The following is a 20,468-nucleotide window of genomic DNA, read 5'->3' on the forward strand; positions in this document are numbered from 1 at the left end:
ACGCGAGCCATTCTGGTTACCCAGTGTGTGACAAACCAATCCAAGACTAGTGGTTTAACATAACCATGACATTGATTTCCCTTATGGATCTGCTGTCTGGGCAGGGCCCAGGGGGACAGCTCATTTCTGCTGCACCCCCATCAGCTACAGTGATGCTGGGCCTGAGGCTGGTGTCATCGAAGGTTTGCTCCCTCAGCTGCCGCTTGGTCTGCTGACCGTTCACCGGTGACCTTTGCTGGATCTGCTGGCCAGACCCGGTGGCCACTCTGTGTGTCTCGGGCTTCCTCACATGGTGGCTTCAGGGGGGCTTCAGGACTGAGCATCCCCGTGACCCCCTTGTGATGGCATTTCTGTCGCATCGTATCTGATGAGGCGGCACAGAGGCCCTCCTTGGTTCATGGGGCGGAAACAAATGGCAGCTCCTGATGGAGCCATGGAAAGGCACTCACAGGGCCCGTGGGACCCCAGATCCTGCCGTTGTGAACTCTGCACCCGCCATGGTGGCAGAACGTCAGAGGTGGTGTCTGCAGCCGGTTTACTGAGGACATCCAGAGATGAGAGGCCATGCTGCGCTCAGATTATTGTTCACGTGTTTGGATTTTTCCTTTTTATTCTTTTGCCAACTGGTAAGAATTGAGAGGCTAGAATGGTGGAGGCTGATCGTTCCTCAAGCCTTAGGGTAACTGCTCTTACCCTAAGCACCTGCTTGATACTTTGGACCATAAGAGAGTCAAGGAGGATGGAATTGGCAGACGGGACGACTCCTTGCCCTGTGCCCTGGCGGTCCCTCACCTTCCTCCTCCTTCACCCGCCTGCAGGAGGCTGTCCTATCACCTGCTCCGCCGACCAGACCCCAGCCTGACCTGGCAGGTGCTGAGGGCACACCCTGTGGGAATCCACAGCTCCTGCAGAGGCCTGGCTGTGAAGTCATGAGGGCAGACTCTAGGCTAGAAGACATGGTGCCTGTTGAAGCAGAACTGACTAAAGAGATGACAGAGAACGTCAACAAATGCAGTAGACTCAGCAAATACGGTGCAGGACAAGGAGAACGGCAGCCTTGATGGAACTACAAGGGCTGTCCACATTACAAAACACTGTCTCAGATGTGCTGGAAAACAGTCGCTGCTAAGAGCATAATGACTGCGCTGGAAGAAGAACACGTGTCTCCTGTCTCAGGGCAGAGACACTTAGAGGTGAACACCCTGCAGGAAAGCTAAGGCTTTCGGGGGTCAGACAAGAGACTCAACATGAAGACCCAGAGGAGGAGGAGAACCAGATTGAGGAGGAGTAAGAGTTGAATAAAAGTAGAAGGAAAGTTTTCTAAGTTGAAAAGTCAGGCAGGGCCCTGGCTGGTGTGACTCAGTGGTTAGAGTGTTGGCCCGCGGACCAATGAGTTGTAGGTTCAGTTCCAGTCAAGGGCATGTACCTTGGTTGTGGTGTGTCCCTGGCCCTAGTCAGGGTCATGTGGGAGGCAGCCAGTCGATATGTCTCTCTCACATCAGTGTTTCTTTCTTTCTCTCTCTCCCCCTGCCTCCTTCCTACTCTCTCTAAAAAAAATAAATGAAAAAAAATATCCTTGAGTGAAGATTAACCAAAAAGAAAAGAAAAATTAGGCAGGGTTAATGAATATCTCAGTCTACATGTGTAAACATTTCCTGGTGACATTCTGGAATTCCATGGATAAAAAATTTTATACATCAGAACAGGCAGAACCAGAAGAATTAGACTAATATCAAACTTTTTATCAGCAGCTCTAGAAGGTAGAAGAAGACCATTGAGCAATATCTGTAGACTATTGGGACAAAAAGGTTATTATCAGAACTCCTATATCAACCCCAATTACTTTTTATTTGCAAGGTTAACACGTAAAGACCCTGGGGTTTATACTCATGTAACTTATCTGTTTAGAACTGTGCAACTTATTCCTTTTTTATTAAGGGCATGGATGGGCCTTAGGGTTTATTATTCATGTAACTTAGCTGGGAAAATTATTGGCAAAATGGCAAATTGATAGACATCTCCAAAAATTGGAAGGTTAGAGGACAGAAAGCAGTAGTGAGCAGGGATTCTTGTGATGAATACGTCGTTTAGCCTTAAAAGGTGAGACGTGTATGACCAGGAATCTATGGTAAAGATTATTAGAAAGTAATGATTATTGCAACAAAATAGACAAACTGTAAGGGAAAGAAACGCCTGAAGTCAGTTCTCCATCAAACTCTGGCATGGGGTGGGAGCTGGGGATGGAAGAGGGTCACTGGACAAACAAACATGTTCTAGATGTCCCCACGCGCAGATCGGGGAGAAAAGTGAGGAAGTAAAGCACTTGGCGGGAGGACATGAGCATGTCCACTGATGTGCCAACGGGAAAGAACAGGGTCAGTTATGATTTTATGAACAATTTAGGATTCTCCTCTCCTGGGTAATTGCCCTACGGTAGGGAGGAAGCTGGCTTTAGCACCTATCTTGCAAGTGGACATCTCAATGCTGACCTTGATATTTTTGACTCTGGCAAACTGAGGTTTCAATTACTTTGCTTGTGAAAGTTTTGCCCACAAACCCTAACCTCGAGCATCATCAGCATCCTTGCCTCTGCACCCAGAGCCCCGCGGAGACCACGGTCTGCCCGCTCCATCTGCAGCTGCGTATCTACCTGGGAGTCTTCCAAGCAGGGCTGGGAGATCACCGAGTCCCACGCGGGAAAGAAGGCAGGGTTACAGGAAGTGGGGTGTGCATTTTCATCCACTAGGAAACATGATCGCTAACGGTATAAGGGCAGAGCAGGTGCCCGGAGGGGCCCTGGGGGATGGGGAAGGACACCAGAGAGGACCCCAGCACTGACATCAAGGCCTGGTCTAGATGGGGACTCTTCTCCCTGCTCACTGGTCTCCCAGCCCTGCCCTGCCAGAAATGCCCTGGCCAGGAAGAGATTGAAGAATAAGTCCATGTTTGTGTCCCTGGTCCTCTCACCAGGAGCCGTGTCCCACGTCCTGCTCACTGGAACCCGGGGCCAACTTTTCCAGGTGGAATCTGCAACTCGTTCAGGAACTGTGCACCGGGACACTTCGTCACTGTCTTCGTCACAGACTTGCATCTTGGAGACATATACTTAACAAGCTGCTTTCCGTTGGGCAAGATCATAGGTTTATTTTTAAAACCAGAACCATAGACCAAAAAAGACCTTGGCAAGGCATCGCGTCCATCCCTGCAGTTCAGAGAGAATCCTCTTCAACTTCACCCCAGAGAACCTTTCTTCAGTGACAAAGATCAGGAAAGCACGCTGCAGGAGGGCTCGGGGTGTGTTCTTCCCGAGGTGAAGGCCCCCCTCTCAGGAAACCTGGTGCTCACACATCAGGGACCAGAGCAGCACTGCGGTCTGACCACCGAGGACCCAGGCGGCAAACGGGGGGTACTAGGACAGGGCACACAAGCTCCTCACTCTGCTCCCCCCTTAATCACTCGTTCCCAAAGCCCTCAGAATTCACAGTGGAGAGGGGGTTTGCTAGGACCACCATAGCAAGAGTACCACAGACTGGGGACCTTAACACAGGTTTGTTTGTTCACAATTGTAGAGACTAGAAGCTGGAAGTTAAGGTGTTTGCAAGGTGGAGCCCTTCTGAGACCTCTCTCTTTGGCTCGTGGAAGGCCATCTCCTCCCTGTGTCTTCACGTAGTTATCCCCCTGTGTATGACTGTGCCCAACTCTCTTCTCAGAAGGACACTGGTCCCATTCGATTAGGGCCTGCATTAATGACCTCATTCTAACTTCACTACCTCTATAAAGAGCCTGTCTCCAAATACGGTCACACCTGGAGGTACTGGCCATTAGCACTTGAACATATGGATTAAGGGGGAACACCATTTAGCCCATAACAATACCAGAGATCAGATAAACACTGAGACCACCTTATCTGAACCCCAAAACCAGTTCCAAAATCATGAGGAAAGCCACATTCTTCACAGCCCTGGTCCATGTATGAGAAATTGGGAGATTAAAAAAAAAAGACTTTGTGGAAGATGGCGGTGGGCAGGGCTGGAGGGAGGGTGAGTGTATGAGAGAGTGAACTAGTGTGTGAGAGAGTGTGAGTGGACGTGAATGTGGACGACCAAACTCGTGCAGTGCAGAAACGTGGAGAAGAAGGTTCCTGTGCTGTGGACGGGGAGCAGCCGGCTACCATGGTAAGCAGCCCTTCAGGGTGCTTCTCCCTGTGTGGCCAGGAGGCCCTGCCATTTTGGAAGATCCCAGGTCTTCCCTGGGAGGAGGCAGTGGGAGCAGCTAGGGTCCAGCAACCTGAACCCACCAGTGCACCTGGCACCATCAGACCAGTGGACCCCCTGTGTCAACACAGACCAGTGCGCAGTAACAGAGCTGCCAAGGTGCCCGCTGCAGAAGCCACAAGCAGCCGGGAGCCCAGCACCATCCCTCACAATAGCAGCCCAATCAGAGTTGAGACTCACTCCCAGCAACAGAGGCTTGGGAGCAGACATCCATCCCCAGGCAACAGAAGCACAGATCAGCAGCTGAGACCCATCCCCAAAGTTTCAGCAAAAGCTGAGCAGAAGCTGAGCCCCACTGGGCAGCCGTGCTACTCAGTCACCAGCGGTGGAACCTGAGGCTCCAGAGGGACCAGTGCGACCCAGCTGCCCCCAAAATTGGCGGAGAGTCGGGGCTCCAGAAGGGCCTGAGCAACTCAGCTGTCCACGAGATTGGTGGGTAGCCAGGGCCCCAGCAGGGCCTGTGTGACCTTGCTGCCCACAGGATTGCCGGGGAGCTGGGGCTCCAGAGGGACCAGTGTGACCCAGCTGCCCACAAGATTGGTAGGGAGCTGGGGCTCCAGTGGAACCTGGGTGTTCCCGCTGCCCAGGGAGCTGGGGTTCCAGAGGGGACTGTGCTATCCAGCTGCCCACAGAATCAACGGGGAGCCTGGGATCCAGAGGGGCCTCTGCGATCCAGCTGCCCACGATGCTGGCAGGGAGTTGCAGCTACAGCAGGGCCTGAGCAATACTGCAGCAGGTGGCAACAGCAAGCAGCAGGGAACACAGCTTCAGAGGGGCCCACGCGATCCAGCAGCAGCACCTACCAGGAAAGACCAATATCAGTCCCCAGTAGTCAATGCCCCAGGACCCACAGCAGGCAAGAGGTGACACACAACAGAACAGTCTGGGAGGCACAGCAGCCTTATTTGATACACAGTGAGCTGCCTACACATCCCCAACATTCCTCACTGGATCTAGAGCTACCAGACGGCTAAAATGGGGAGACAAAGAAACAACACTCAAAGGAAAGAAAAAGAAGAATCACCAGAAATGGAACTACAGGAAACAGAAGAAAGCAACTTGTCAGATAAAGAATTCAAAGCAATGATTTTAAGGGTGCTCAAACAATTTGGTGAGAACTACAAGCAACTTAATAAGAATTATAAAGAGCTCAGTGGGAACTACTTCAACTTAAAAAAAGAGGTAGAAGCAGTGCATAAAAATCAAGAGGAAATAAAGAACAACATAGCTGTTATAAAAAAAATACCTTAGAAGGGTTCAATATCAGATTAGAAGAAGCTGAAGACTGAATCAGTGACTTAGAAGACAAGGTATAAAAACAAACACCCAAATAGAGCAGCAAATGGGAAAAAAATTAAAAAGCACGAGGAGAGTTTAAGGGAACTGTGGGACCAAACAAAATGTAACAACATTCACATGATAGATAGGGATACCAGAAGGAAAAGAATCAGAGAAAGGAATAGAGAACCTGTTTGAAGAAATAATGATAGAAAACTTCCCTAAATTGGTGAAGGAAAAAGTCACACAAGTCCAGGAAACGCAGAGTCCCAAGCAAGATGAACCCCAAAAGACCCACAGCTAGATACATCATAATAAAAATGGCAAACATTAAAGACAATGAAAGAATCTTAAAGGAAGCAAGAGAGAGACAGAAAGTTACCTACAAGGAAGCTCCCATTGGACTGTCAGCTGATTTCTCAATAGAAACACTGTAGGCCAGAAGGGAGTGGCATGAAGTGTACAAAGTAATGCAAGGCAAGGGTCTGAATCCAAGACTAGTCTATCCAGCAAGGCTATCATTCAAAATTGAAGGAGAAATAAAGAGCTTCACAGATTAAAAAAAACAAACAAAAAACAAAAAACTAAAGGAATTTACCATCACCAAACCAGCACTGCAAGAAATGCTGAAGGGACTGTTGTAAGAAGAAGAAACAGAGCAAGAGCAAGAATGAGAGCGAGAACGAGAGCGAGAGAGAGAGAGAGAGGAAGAGAAGAGAAGAGAGGGAGGAACACAGGCATAAAATAATAATGGCAACTAATAACCATCTATCAATAATAATCTTATTGTAAATGGCTTAAATGCTCCAATCAAAAGACGTAGGATAGCTGATTGGATAAGGAAACACGACTCATATATATGCTGTCTACAAGAGACCCACCTCACAAAAAAAGACTCACACAGGATGAAAGTGAAGGGATGAAAAAAATTTTCCAAGCAAATGGAAATGAAAAAAAAAAAAAAAAAAAAGCTGGTGTAGCAATACTCGTATCTGCATTCAAAACAGGGAGGAGAGAAAGAGCTTGACATATTTTTTATCAGAAAAGCAAAGCTTTTGCAGATGACCCTGTGGAACACTCAGTTTTTGTCTCATGACCTAGATGACTGGAGTAGAAGAATGGGAACTGTTTGGAGGACCTTGAAGGATACATTTGTTGACTCAAAGTACCATTTTCTAGAGCAGGGGTTTGGGATTATTAGGCTGTACACCAGTGTTTCTTAGCCTGCGTCAGAATCACCTGGAGGGCTGCGGAAAACAGATTGCTGATCCTCACTCCCAGCATTTCTGACTCAGATAAGTTCTGAAGAGATGCTGATGCTACTGGTCCAGGGACTGCCCTTGGGAGATGACAATTTACAATAACCTCATTTTCTCATTTAAAAAAAATGGGGATAGTAACACATCTTGGGTATTTTTTTAGGAATGAGTGGTTGAATTAATTGCATGTTTTTCTTCTTGTTCTGTATACATGATGCTTGGCATTCGAAGCCTTGCTGATCTGGGAGAGACTACCCTCCAGGGCCAGGTGATTCCTGGAGAGAGCAGACAGCTTGCCTGCAAGCCAATCTAGGATGTGCAAACAGCCTTCACCCACCTCTTATCAGGCTCCTGCAGTCTGGATACTATCCCCCTGCCTTAAGTCATCCCAGGGCCAGGTACTGGACATTTGGGGACCACCCTTGTAGCCCAGAGCACACCATAATTATTCAAACTGTCTACTCGTAAACCTGCTCAGTTTGCTCACCTTGCTCCACCCACTCCTTCCTCTGAAAGGCACAACAAGGGCTTCTGCCCCTGACTTGCCCTGGTGTTCCTCCCTGTGGCCTCACAGGGCGTGTTGTACCCCTTCTAGGAACCGGTGAGGGTGCGTTTCTTCATGACAGTCAATTCCCTGTCTGCGTGTCCTACCACGTCTGGTTAAAACAAATCCTGGCTACATTTTAAAGCAGTAATATAATGTTTGTGAAGCACTTGGCCAAACACCTCCCTCTTCGGCATTAGGCAGAAGGGAGTCGGGGGCATTTGGGGAAGGATGCTAAGGACAATGTACATGACGAATGGGACAGACAGACGGTGGGGATGGAGGCCAAAGTTGCCAGGATCTCATAGTCCAGGGCCGTTCTGTGGGCCCAGGCTGGGACTACGCAAGTAGAAAGGGAGCAGCAAATATTAGCGATATAAAATTAAGAGGATTTGGCAACTTCTTGGATGTTGCAAGTGGTTTATTATCAAATAGTTTGTGACCAGACTATCTCTCCTTCCTCACTGCTTCATTGAGTGACTCTTGTAATGGCAGCTGAGAAGTCCTCATTCTTATCTCAGTCCAACTAAGTGTCTTTCTGTGATCAGGCCACATACAGCCCCTAGGTAGCATGTCAGGGAAGATTTCTAAGGTGTCTTGCAGTGAGTATTTCCTTCAACTTCACATTTGCTAAAGTGTATTCAGCACCAGGATCTAGTTGTTGACTGGTATTATGTGAAATATACTTTCATAGTTTTGTAGATTTGAGAAATGATGGGTTAGCTAAAATTAAGCCATTTTATATACCACAGGACTTCTCAGAGCCTTTAATATTTTAATGGGACTTTATTAATGGAGAAAATAGTATTCAGTGTTTTCCTACCTTATTTGTCCACAGAACTGTTATCTTCAAAGTGTCTTATGAATCTTTTTTTTTTTTAATGAAACACAGTTTGAGAAATGTTGCTGTGACCTAACCAATGTATAACACTGGTGACAATCAAGATTTTTATGGATAGTTCATTGTTTACCTGGAGCTCATAAGTAAGACAGTTCACAATTTTTAGATTTGTTTGTCAAAGCTCAGTTTTGCTTTAGTCTGTTGGTGTAAAAAAATAAAAAGGACGTGACTTGTAACCTGATGTCACCTGCATGGTGATTGTCATCCTGTGGAATGACTCATCCCCTGAAAATGGTAGTATTCATTGTGTTGCTATTGAATGATGCTCTGTCTTTCATTTACAAAGATGAAGCCAAAAATACCAGGCTTCCTAGAAATAGCATCCCCTGTTAGCCCACCCCCTCCTTGAAGATTAGTGTCTGTGGTTTAGTCTCTAATGTCTGTTGAAGTCCTTCAGGATGGAGGGAAGTCTCATATGAGTGGAAATTGGGCAAAGGGACCTCCATTGATCCTTCTAACTCATTATCCATGAGTCTTTTCCCCAGTCAGTAAAACATGTTCTAGAACTTTCTTAAATTCTTTTGATCTTCAAATAAGTTTATGACCCCCAAATTTTAAAAATACTCTCAAAGAGCAGAATATCTCTAGCACAAGATCCCGTTCTTTCTAAGGAGTGAGCTTGTTGCCTTTTTATCAGCTGTAGCTACAATGTTTTTATTGGTTATTTTCATTTACATGCAGTAGATGTGTTAGTGATGATTACTCTAACTAGTGGTCAGGATGCCCTAAAACTCAGCTCTTACTTTTAGGCAAAAAGTAGTAACATTTTCCTTTTTACAAAGGAAAAAAAAAAAGAATATATATATATATGATGTGTGGGAATCATTTATTCATTTATGTAAGTATATGCTTAATACTTAGTGCTTGGTTTTTGTTAATTTTTTTATATTGTCTATTGTTTGATACATAGATTACCTATATGTGTTCTTGTATATGTGTTCTGAACCATGTTAAGAAAGGCATGTACCTACCACACAAGTGCAGAACCAAACTGTTGCCAGTTATGTTGAAGCTGCCTGTCCGTGCATTCAATCCCCTTCCCTTCCCAGAGATAGTCACTACTTGAAATTTTGTGTTTATAATACTTTTTTAAAAAAAATTTTTATTTAACTACATGTATATTTTTTCCTTAACAGTATGTTCTTCCTTGGTGTTTGGTTTTGAGCTTTATAAAAACAATATAATTAAAGTAGACTTTTTTTTTTTTAATCCGCACCCCCTCTCCCCCCCCCCCCACCCCATTCTTCTCAATCTTAGAAGGGTTGTACTTCTAAGATTTACCCTTGTTGTTTTGGGTAAATTTTATTTTATTAATTTTTATTACTATGTGATATGTTATGTAAAATATCCCAGTATTTTTAAATACCTTTTCTTAATGGTCTTTTTGTTGGTTTATTTTATAAAAAATAAAATGAAAAGCTGCCATGCCTATTTTGTAAATGTGATCAATGTGCTGGGGTTTCTCTGGGACAGTGTTTTTCAAATGCAGGTCCCAATCCATTAGTGGTAGTGAACTTAGTTTAGTGAATATAGTAGAAAATGTTAGTGTACCTCAAACTTAGTAAGTATTGTTCTATTAAAAGATGTGTCATTCGGGTACTGAGTTTCAATGTCAAGTGTACACGATAAGGACACATTGTTTTGTACAGTGCTGTCAACAGTTCCCACCTGGCACTTGCCTTGCATAGAGGCTCCCTTGCTCTGTAGCTGCACCATTTGGAATTGTCGGATCTGCATTTTTGCTAAGCTGGTGGGTATAGAACAGTATGTCTCTGTAGTTTTCATTGGTATTAATTTCTGGTTACTAATGAGTTTGAACAAGTTTTTATATATTTGTTAATCATTACAATTTCCTCTTTAAAGAAGTGCTAGTCCTTAGCCCACTTTTCTGTAAAGTGGATTTTGGTGGTGGTGGTGGTGTTGACTTAGAGGCATTCTTGATAGTCTGAATGTCAATCCTGTGGCAGTTACATTTTCTCACATATATCTTTTTCTAGTTTCTGATTTTCTTATCACTTTTTTTTTTTTTATCCTCACCCGAGGATATTTTTCCATTTTTTGTACAGATAGAGTGGGAGGGAGAGAGAGGAAGGGAGAGAGAGAGAAACATCGACGTGAAGGGACACATTGAGTGGCTGCCACCCGCACGACCAACCAGGGCCGGGGACAAACCGCAACCGAAGTACATGCCCTTAGCGGGAACCAAACCCTGGTCTCTCCGGACCGCAGGCCGATGCTCTAACCACTGAGCCAAACTGGCCAGGGCACCTTTTTTTTTTTAACCACCATAACAGATATTGTTCATTTTCATGTAAACATATTTATTATTCTTTTCTTTTATAATTAATCTTAATGTTTTATTTTCAAAGTCTCATTCTGTGATCAGAAATATAAATTGTTTTGTTTTGTTTTGTTTTTAAATTTTTTTTATTGATTTTATTTATTTTTTCTTTATTGATTTTAGAGAGAGAAAGGGAGAAGGAGAGAGGTAGAAACATCAATGAGAGAGAACACTGATTGGCCGCCTCCTGCCCACCCCCCAGTGGGGATGAGGCCCACAACCTGGGCATATGCTCGACCACTGAGCCACACCGGCAGGGCCAGACAGATAAGTTTTAATGTCTTGCTTTTTAACATTTAAGTGTTTTAATTCACTGGGACTTGGATTTTATACATAGTTTTGGGTAGAAACTATTTACTTTCTCATGTGGGTGAACAGTGACCCTGTCTTACTTATTGAATAACTCATTTTCTCTCCCCCCCACTTGCCCAATCTGGGATAACAGCCTATTTTCTATCATTAAATAGGTGTTCCTGGACCCAGTTCTGGTGTGTGGGGAGGGGGTGTCACACAATAACAAACAATTCTTAGGTACTAGCAGGGTGTTCAAGAGTTTAACTCCGTCCTAACACTGTCTACTCAGAGACAGCATCACATGCAGCATGTTCAGGGTTCAGTCCCACAAGACTGCCCCACCCTCCACACACCCAGCCCTCTTCAGAGCCAGTCATAGGCCAGACTGCTGCTGAGCTTCTGACCAAACCCCCTCCGTGGACTTCACACTCCCCACTACTCCAGCCGGTTACCTGTACTTCTGACAAACTGACTGTGAATCAGAGGTTCTCATGACCTCCTCCTTGGGTTCAATTAATTTTTAGAAAAGCTCACAGAACTCAGAGAAACATTTCCCTTACTAGAGCACTGGTTTTACCGTAAAGGGTAAAACTCGGGGACAGCCAGATGGAAAAGATGCACGGGGAGGGTATGGAGAAGGGCCTCGGACCTGCCATGCTCTCTCCAGACTCCACTCTCCCAGCACCTCCATGTGTTCACCAACCCAGAGGTTCTCTGAACCCAGTCCTTTGGGGTTTTTACGAAGGCTTCGTTACATAGGCGTGATTGATTACATCACTGACCATTGACTGTTGATTCAACCCCCAACCCCTCTGCCTTCCCAGGAGGTCAGGGGGTGAGACGGAAAGTTCCAACCCTCTCTCTAATCACTTGCTTGGTTCTCCTGGCGACCAGTCTCCATCCTTAGGTGCTTCCAATAGGTACCTCATTAACATAACAAAAGACATCCTTGTAGCCCTTCACAGTTAGGAAATGCCAAGGATTGTAGGAGCTGTGACCCAGGAATTATGAAGGAAAGCCAAATATATAAGAGAAATTTATTTTAGTCATCTGAATTACCAAATATATATTTCTATAAATCATTGTGGGGAGGAAAATTTTTTCCTCTGCCCTTCTAGGTTCTTCCAGCTGGTCTTATAATGACATGAACACTAGGCACATTAACAAGAGAAAATAACTAAATTTAATTACATAAGCACATAGAGAAACCCCACATACATGAGTGTCAGACCACATAGACATGACAGGTTCAGAGACAGAAAGTTAAAATAAGGTATATGTAACATCCTGAGCTAAGGATGAGGTAAGGTGTCTGAGGCTTTAGAAAGGAGGAGGGTCATTCTCAGATCAATAAGAAAAGATGTTTAATAACTAGGTATTTGCCCTGCCTCACAGATAGGTCATAAAAAGTTATTTCTGGTGACCTCTTATTATGGGCAAGGCCCCAAATGTAAATTCTTTAAGGGAGAAGTAAAGATTTCTCTGAAGCCCATAGGGCCTCAATTACCTTCAGATGAAAATAATCCACATGCCAAAGTAGCACATCTTGGAGAGGTCTCTTCTGAACCCTCCATCACAGTTTCACAATCATTTTTCTCCATTTGTGTGGGTCTTTTTCTGGGTACTCTTCTCTATTTCAGTGTTCGTTGTGAATATCCTATAATATTGGTGTTTGCATTTTTGTATAAATTTTGGATGCAGACTGTTAAATTCATTTTTTAAAAACAACCTTATTTGTGTTTTCATTGAAGTTGCATTGTTAAGAAGAGAACTTATATCTTTACAAAACTAATTCTTCCATTCTGTAAGTCCAGTATATCTCTCCATTTGTCTTTGTTAATGTATTTTATTAATTTTAATTTTTTTCTCCACAATGATATTGCCCAGTTTTTTTTATCAAAGTTATGGGAACTTTATTTTCTGTGTTAAGTGATCTTATAAAATTAGGTTTCCTAAGTATTTACTGGTTATATTGATTTTGTTATATTGGTCATATATTCAGCTACTTTTCTAGACTTTCATTGTTTTAATCACTTATAGATGATATCAATTTAGGTTCCTTTTTTGTTTGTTTTTTATATATTTTATTGCAGTTGCTGACTGAGCTGGATAGACAGATAGTAGGCATCATTGTCTTATTCTTGACTATAAAGGGAATATTTTAAACATGTTTCTGTTAAGAATAATGTTTTATAAGTACTTTTAAAAAATCAATATAAGCCCTGGTCAGTGTGCTCAGTGGTTAGAGCATTGACCCATGCACCAAAGGGTCTCAGGTTCAATTTCCATTCAAGGGTACATACCTGGGTTGCAGGTTTGATCCTCAACCCCCTAGTCAGGGAACATTAAGGGTGGGGGGCCAAGTTGATGTCTCTCTCTCTTCCCCACCCTCTGCCTCCCTTCCACTCTCTATAGAAAAAAATTTTTTTAAAAATCAATGGAAAAAATATCCTCAGGAAAGGATTAACAACAACAGCAACAAATCAATATGAGGAGTCTACTTATTTTTTTCTGTTTTCTATTTTTCATGAGCAGACATTGAATTTTATTAAACATTTTTCTGTAACTTTTTTGAGATAGTTGGGTTTTATCCTTTAATCTGTCAGGTTTCTAAAGTGAAATTACTCTTGCATTCCAACAATATTAATCTAACTTGTTCATACTGTACTCATGTATTTTGTATGGAATATTTATGTCATTGTGAATATATAAGAATGATTCATAATTTTTTTTGTCTAGTTTTGGTATCAAGTTATACTTGTCTTTTAGAATGAGTTGCAGTGTGTTGTTTCTTTTCCTGTTCTTTTTGGGAGTTTGTATAATGTTTGGAAAAAAACATTTCTTAGAAATTGGTTTGTAAAACATCTTGGTCTTCTGTTTACTTTGTGGAAAGATGTTTAATTACTGATTTAATTTTTAAAAATGTTTATAGGACTGTTCAGGCTTCCAATTTATTCTTGAGTCAGTTTTGGCTTGCTTTATTTTTCCAGCTATTTGGCCATTTTGTCTAAGTTTTCAAATAAAGTTGTTCATTGGTTTTATTTATCTTTTTAATCTCATTAGCGTTTTGGTTATATTCCACTTTTATTTCTAACTGTTTATTTATTCCTTCTCTCATTTTTTTTCCTGATAAATTGTATAGAGGTTTGCCATTTTTTTAGTCTTTTCAAAGAATTAACTTTGACTTTGTTGATTCTATTATATGGTTTTTTTGTATTTTATTAATTTCTTCCCTTTTTAAAAAAATTTTGTTCTCATTTCTTTAAGTTTATTCTGTTTATACTTATTTTAAGTATTTCCAGCCTCTCTTCTTTTCTAATATAAGCATTTTGGGCTTCTGCATTTTTTAAATATCACTTTGCTCTTTGATAAGTTTAATAGGCAATATTTTCATTATGTTTTTAATTCTAAATATTTTAAATTTCTAACAGTTATTTCTGACCTATGAACAATTTAAAGTTGTTTTAGCCATGGCCTATTTGGCTCAATAGTTAGAATGTCAGCCCATGGACCAAAGAGTCGTGAGTTCGATTCTGGTTAAGGACACGTACCTCGGTTGCAGTTTGGTCCCCGGCCCTGGTTGGGGTTTTGCAGGAGGCAACCAATCGATGTGTCTCTCTCTCTCTCCCTCCCTCCCACTCTATCTGAAGATAAATGGAAAAATATATCCTCAGGTGAGAATTTTTCTTAAAAAGTACAAAATTAAAATAAAATAAAGTTTTAAAGTTTCCTTCTTCTTCTTTTTTTTTTAATATCAACTTTATTGTCATTGACTTCAACCTAAATTGCTCTGGGTCAGAGAACATCACTTATGTGTCAACTGCCATGTGATGTCCCCTAAGATGTGCTTTATAGGCTAGTGAGTGGTTAACTTTTGGAAATGAATTCTTGCATGCATGAGAAGAATTTATATTCTGTCTTGATCAGATTCGGGTTCTCATGTATGTCTATCAAATAAATCCTGTTAAGTGGTATTTTTCAAATTTTCTGTATCCTTTCTTTTTTTTTTTTTTAATCCTCACCTGAGGACATACTCATTGAATGAAGAGAGAGAGAGAGAGAAAGAGAGAGAGAGAGAGAGAGAGAGAGAGAGAGAGAGGCGCATCAATAGGTTGTCTTTTTATACAAGCCCCAAATGGGGCTCAAACCGCAACCTAGGCGTGTGCCCTGAATGGGAACGAGCCTTTTGGTTACAGGACGATGCTTACCGACTGAGCCCCCTGGCCAAGGCTGTCCTTAGCTTTTAACTGGCACATTTAGTCCCTTTTTATTAGTGATGCATTTGAATTCAAGTCTATTATTTTACTTTGTAATTTCCATCTTCTCTTCTGTACTGCTTTGCATACTGCTATCGTTACCCTTTGTCGTGATTCACCGTTTTATTGTGGATGTTTAGTAAGGTGTCATTTCTCTCTCTTCTGTCAAGATTGTCTTTGTCTTTAGTTTATTGAAGTTTGACTCTGAGTCTTGGTGAGAAGCCTTTGTCTTTATCCTGTTTGGAAGTTGCTCTGCTTTTTAATATGTAGGTTCATGTGTTTGGCCAAATTTGGGAAGTTTTCAGCCGTTATTTATTTGAGTATTTTTTTCAACACTACTTTTTTTATTCTCTTTTTCCGGGACTTTGATGACATAAATATGTAATCCTTTGCTGTAGTCCTACAGGTCCCTGCGACTTTGTTTTTGTTTATGTGTTGGTCTGGTCTGTTTTACTCTGTTGTTCAGAGTAGAACATTTTTTATTGGGCTTCCTTTCCGTTCATCGATTCCTTCCTTTGCCCCTCTATTCTGCAGTTGAGCCCATCCGCTGGGATTATACAATTTAGATGTTTGCATTTTGTAGCTCTAAAACTTCCATTTCATTCTTCTTTATACCTTCTTTTTTATTTGTTTCAAGCATGTCCATAATTGCTCATTGAAGCATTTATATACTGAATTCTTTCAAGTTTTTATCAGATAATTCTAAGATTTCTATCATCCTGCTGTTGACATTCATTGTCATCTTTCATTCAATTTGAGATCTTTCTGGCTATTGGTATAATGAGTAATTTTTTATTGAAACCTGGATGCTGTGAGTATTATATCACGAGACTCTGGATCTTAGACGTTCCCTTTTAGCGGCTTTACCTAAAGCCAGCAGGGGAAGGTAGGATTTTTCTTTGTTACTGCCAAGAGGGGGTAGAAATCTAGGCTCCCTACTCGACCTTCTTGTCTCCACTCCCCTAATAGCGGGGTGCTCCTTATTAGTGCTGGGTGAGACTGGGGGATCCGGCTCCCCAGCAGGCCTCCACTGTTACCCCCTGACTGGCAGGGTAGGAGTGCCTCCTTACTACTCCAGACTTGGCTTTCACTCATGCCGCCGAAGAGGGTGGACGTGCCACCACTGGGTGGCGGTGAAGGGCCCGCCTCTCCTCTGGGCTTCCTGTGACACCACCTCCATGGAGGAGAGCTGCTCCGCCACCACAAGTGAGGGTGGACGTCCAGACTATGCCTGTGGTCACTGCCAGAGTGACAAATGTCCCAGTTCCTTATTCATTCTTCTCCGGCACTAACACCCTGGCGGGGGGAGGGAGGTGGGCTGGGTGCCTGCCACAGCCTGGTAAGGGGCTCCTCTCTCCTCAGTCTGTGCTTGTGTGGGTGGGCTAGGAAAACAGTTTTGTCTGTATGTTTGGCTGGAGTGAGCAGTTATTATCTATAAATAACTCACTTTGCCGATCCTTTGGCCACAGAGACCAGGCTTTCATTGGGTTGTTTTGTCTGCAGCCACTGGTATTTCAGGTTGCAGCCTCCTAGGCTCCAAGTCTGGAATCTGTGAAGCAAAAACCCCTCCCCCTCCAGGCCCTGGGTCTGGAGGCTCCTAGCCAGTCCACTCGTCTCACCTTGCGGTTCTCTTATGTTTGTGTAATGTATAATGTCCCAGGTTTCGTTTGTACTTAGGGAGAGGACTAGGTGAGATATGGCTACTCCGTATTCCCCGGAGCAGAAGTATGCATTCTTTCTTCAGTGTTTTATACGTAGCTCACCATCTTTGATGATCTCAGTCCTTTGGACTCTGGAGATGTTGTTCATCTTCGTTCTCGTAGTGTTGATGGTGTGTTTTCGTGTGAATTGGCATTGTGTGTGTGAGAGTGTTTGTGAGACAGATGTGAGCACGAGAAGGAGGGAGAAGGAGCACGCCTGTGTGAGGGAAATCACTGCCTGAACCTTGTCTTTGAGCCTCTCCAGGAATAAACCAGGAATGCGTTTCTCAGAGAAGATGTGCGTTTCCTCGGAGCCCCTTCAGCCCGCGTCCACGTTCTTTCCTGAAAATCTCACTTGCTGGGGGCCGACCCTGGTGCAGGATCTCGGGCTGACATTGCGCGTGTCAGCAGGACTCAGTGCGGTCTCTGTTTGCAGGTGTTCTTGTTCGGGGTATAGGAAGGAGAACTACTTAATTTCGTTACCTAAAAAAAATGTCTAGGGAGAAAGAAGTGTGTTTGTTCTCCTTCATCCAGGTGCTAGTCTGTAGCAGGGGAGACTCCTCAGAGTGTCTCTTGTTTGCAGTTATTTTGAGGTTCCCGGTAAATTTCAGTAATGTCCTCTGAGAAATCTTTGCTCCTAATCTCTCTGTAAGTGAAGACCATGGGAGTGAAGTACGAAACTGTGTTCCTAGGTTTTTTGGTTGGTTTGTGCGTTTTACTAATGTGTATCTCATTTTTCTCTTTAGGGCAGAAAAGACTGAAGTTCTGAGTGAAGACCTTCTTCAGGTGAGGTGGTTGCTGGCCCTGAGTGGACAGACACCAGAGATGTCTCCCCTTTTAAAACCAAGCCACTACCAATGCTGTTGACACTGTCCAGCTTCTCCCTGTACAAACCTATTCAGAGACACAACTCTTGACCCTTTTATGACATCCCCTTGCATTTTGAAGACCAAGTTGGGTAAGATTTTATAGGAGACATTTAAAGTCGTTAGGGTGCACGGTTAGCAGCAAGTTCCGAAGTCTGGGATCACCCCCCTTCCAGTCCTCCGGAGGTGGAGGTCTCCCCAGCAGCCCTTGTCTCTGCAGACACATGCGTCAGACTCTCCTCCCTGATCGTCCCGGCCTGTGACCCCACTCCTGACCTTGCCCTCCCCCAGCGACTCCCCGCTCTGTGTGCAGGTGGAGAAGCGCCTGGAGCTGGTGAAGCAGGTGTCCCACAGCACGCACAAGAAGCTCACGGCCTGTCTGCAGGGCCAGCAGGGGGCCGAGGCCGACAAGCGCTCCGTGAGTACCCTCCTAGCCCAGGCCCGTTAGAACGTGCCCACCAACGGCAGGGGTCCCACTCGGGCGTGTTTCCTGTGGCTGTTTATACAGTCACTCCTGAGTCCGAGAGTCGACCTCCCATGCAGCTCTGCCGTGCGGCAGCCCCACCCTGCCTGTGAACCCCGCCTGAAGCACCCTCTGCTCTCAGAGGCAAGGTGCGGGTTCCCCCTGGCCCTCCCCCATCCGGGGCAGCCGGGAGGCTCGCAGGGCTGAGCTCAGACCCCACGTTAGGGAGGCTCTTAGCTCTGACCGCTGCTTCGGCTCACTGGTCGATTCCACTTGCCTTAACAATGTCTAAGAGCTCACGGAACAAATTATACTCTGGGCTTCGGAGGTTGTGAGTGACCTATGAAGGTCCTTGAAAATCGCTTCTGCTGTCCTGAGGAGAGCGTGCCGACGCCGTTGTGAACACCCACGCGGTGCTAACAGGCACTGGGAACGGGCGTCCGCCGGTGGTCCCAGGTGAAAAGGTTGATGCGGACTTGCTTCGCCTCCCGAGACCCCTGCCCCTCATCTCCCCCGAAGATCAGAAGATATTCTTGGATGTTCCCCGGTCGTTTAGTTCTCCGTCCTTACGTTTACAATCGACGCGTTTGGTGGCCGTTCGAGGTGGGTTTTTTAATAACCACTGGAAGATAGTGTCTTTTGTTTGTTTTGTTGGGTTTTTTAATTTTTCTTTTTTTATTGATTTTAGAGAGAGAGGAAGGGAGAGAGAGAGAAACATCAATCTGCTGCCTCCTGTGTGTACCCTGATTGGGGTTTGAACCTGCAACCTGGGTATGTGCCCTGACCAGGAATCGAACCCGTGACCTTTCGGTGTATGGGACGATGCTCCAACCAAATCAGCCACATTGACCAGGGCCGGTTGAGTGTTTCTGACCCGGAGTCACCACTGCCATTTCGTTGCCTGGTGGTCGCTCAGAGCACCCTGCACACACACCGACGGTGGCCCCCATTCTGTTGACTGAGCGGAGTGTCTGCCGGACACTGCGTCCATCTCAGGCCGCAGCACAGGGACCTGTTCCCACGCCATCAGTCATTCCATCTGCCTCCCAGCCCCGGTTTCATCTGTCCTAATATTCCCGGCAGGAATCACTGACGTGTGGTAGAAATACCACGTTCACAGCTTTGTAAACAGTCAGTGGGGACGATTCTGCGTCTGTCAGGAGTCAGCAAGGGGAACCTGAGCGGTGCACAGCAGTCTGCAGAGTCCTCTGCACAGGAAACCCTTAACCAAAGAAACCTCTAATGGAGACTCCAGGAGCGTTCTGGGTGGGGGCCCCCCGCCAGGCCCACCTGGACCCACCTCCTTTCTCCTGCTCCAAGAAGCACTATCTTTAAAATAACCCATCGACAGGGCAGTATGTCTTGGTGTCATAAGTAGCATCTGAATGTTGCCTCCTGAGGCTTGACACTGGCCTTGGGTGTTGATTACTACTGGCGTTATTTTCCTGGGATAAGGTCAAGTTACCTAGATTTGTAGAGCTTTAATTGCAATCTTTTTTTTTTTTTGGTACGTGCCCCTAGTGGAAACCGAACCCAGGACTCTCTGGTCCACAGGCCAACGCTCCAACCGCTGAGCCAAACCGGCCAGGGCTTTGTAGAGCTTTAATTGGATTGAAGGTCTTGCAGATCATCTGTTAGGAGGCGTTTGGCTCCCTGAGTATCTAGAATATAGTGTATTTGCAGAAAATCTGAGATATGGCAAAGCCTACAGGTCAGAGGACGATTGGCACTGAAGGAGAGTTTGTTCCTTACATTTCCCCGGAGGAGGGGCCATGCCATGCCCCTTAGGGCCACGAGGGGAAGACCCCGGTCAGTCAAGGGCAGAGGGAAGAAAACGTGGGCAGGAGCCTTTACTGTAGTGTCCAGGGGAGGAACAGGGGAGGCAGGGTGAGCAGGTTAGGGTTGGCTGGTTTGAGGAGTTCCAGCCAGCTGCGGACACAGGAGCTGTCCGGAGTGGTCTGCAACCTGGGGTGATGAGGGCAGGTGGATGGTGGCCTGGCTTGTGAGAACTCCATGAAGGAAGTGGTTGGGGTGGGGGCTCTGGACTGGTTGGTTTGCATTTGAAAGGCACACTCATGGGAGAGCTGGTTTCTGTCTCTGGGAATTGGCTAACCCTGGGAGGGGCAGTCCTTCCAGGGTTAGCAAGGCGCCAGATGTCAGAGCCTCAGAATATAACAAATGAAGGACATAGTTAATGAAACTATGTGAGTGACTTCAGCAGAAAGGCACGTGTCTCGCTTACCCTCTGAAGTAGCTGGTCCTGCAGCGTGTTCATCAGCTTTGGCTCAGAAT

At 44.8% G+C, this 20,468-nt stretch overlaps 1 protein-coding gene across 1 annotated transcript in view; it reads left to right on the forward strand.

Moving 5' to 3' along the window:
• The window catches only part of ARHGAP44 (Rho GTPase activating protein 44), a 171,818-nt gene that overhangs the window by 68,601 nt on the left and 82,749 nt on the right, over positions 1-20,468 (forward strand). Inside the window, exons 2-3 of the mRNA XM_036269133.1 lie at positions 17,594-17,633; positions 18,027-18,131. Coding sequence (XP_036125026.1) covers positions 17,594-17,633; positions 18,027-18,131 — 145 coding nt within the window. The remainder of the gene's footprint in view (positions 1-17,593; positions 17,634-18,026; positions 18,132-20,468) is intronic.

The sequence above is a fragment of the Molossus molossus genome, unplaced genomic scaffold, assembly GCF_014108415.1.
Source record: "Molossus molossus isolate mMolMol1 unplaced genomic scaffold, mMolMol1.p scaffold_m16_p_19, whole genome shotgun sequence".
NCBI lineage: Eukaryota > Metazoa > Chordata > Mammalia > Chiroptera > Molossidae > Molossus > Molossus molossus.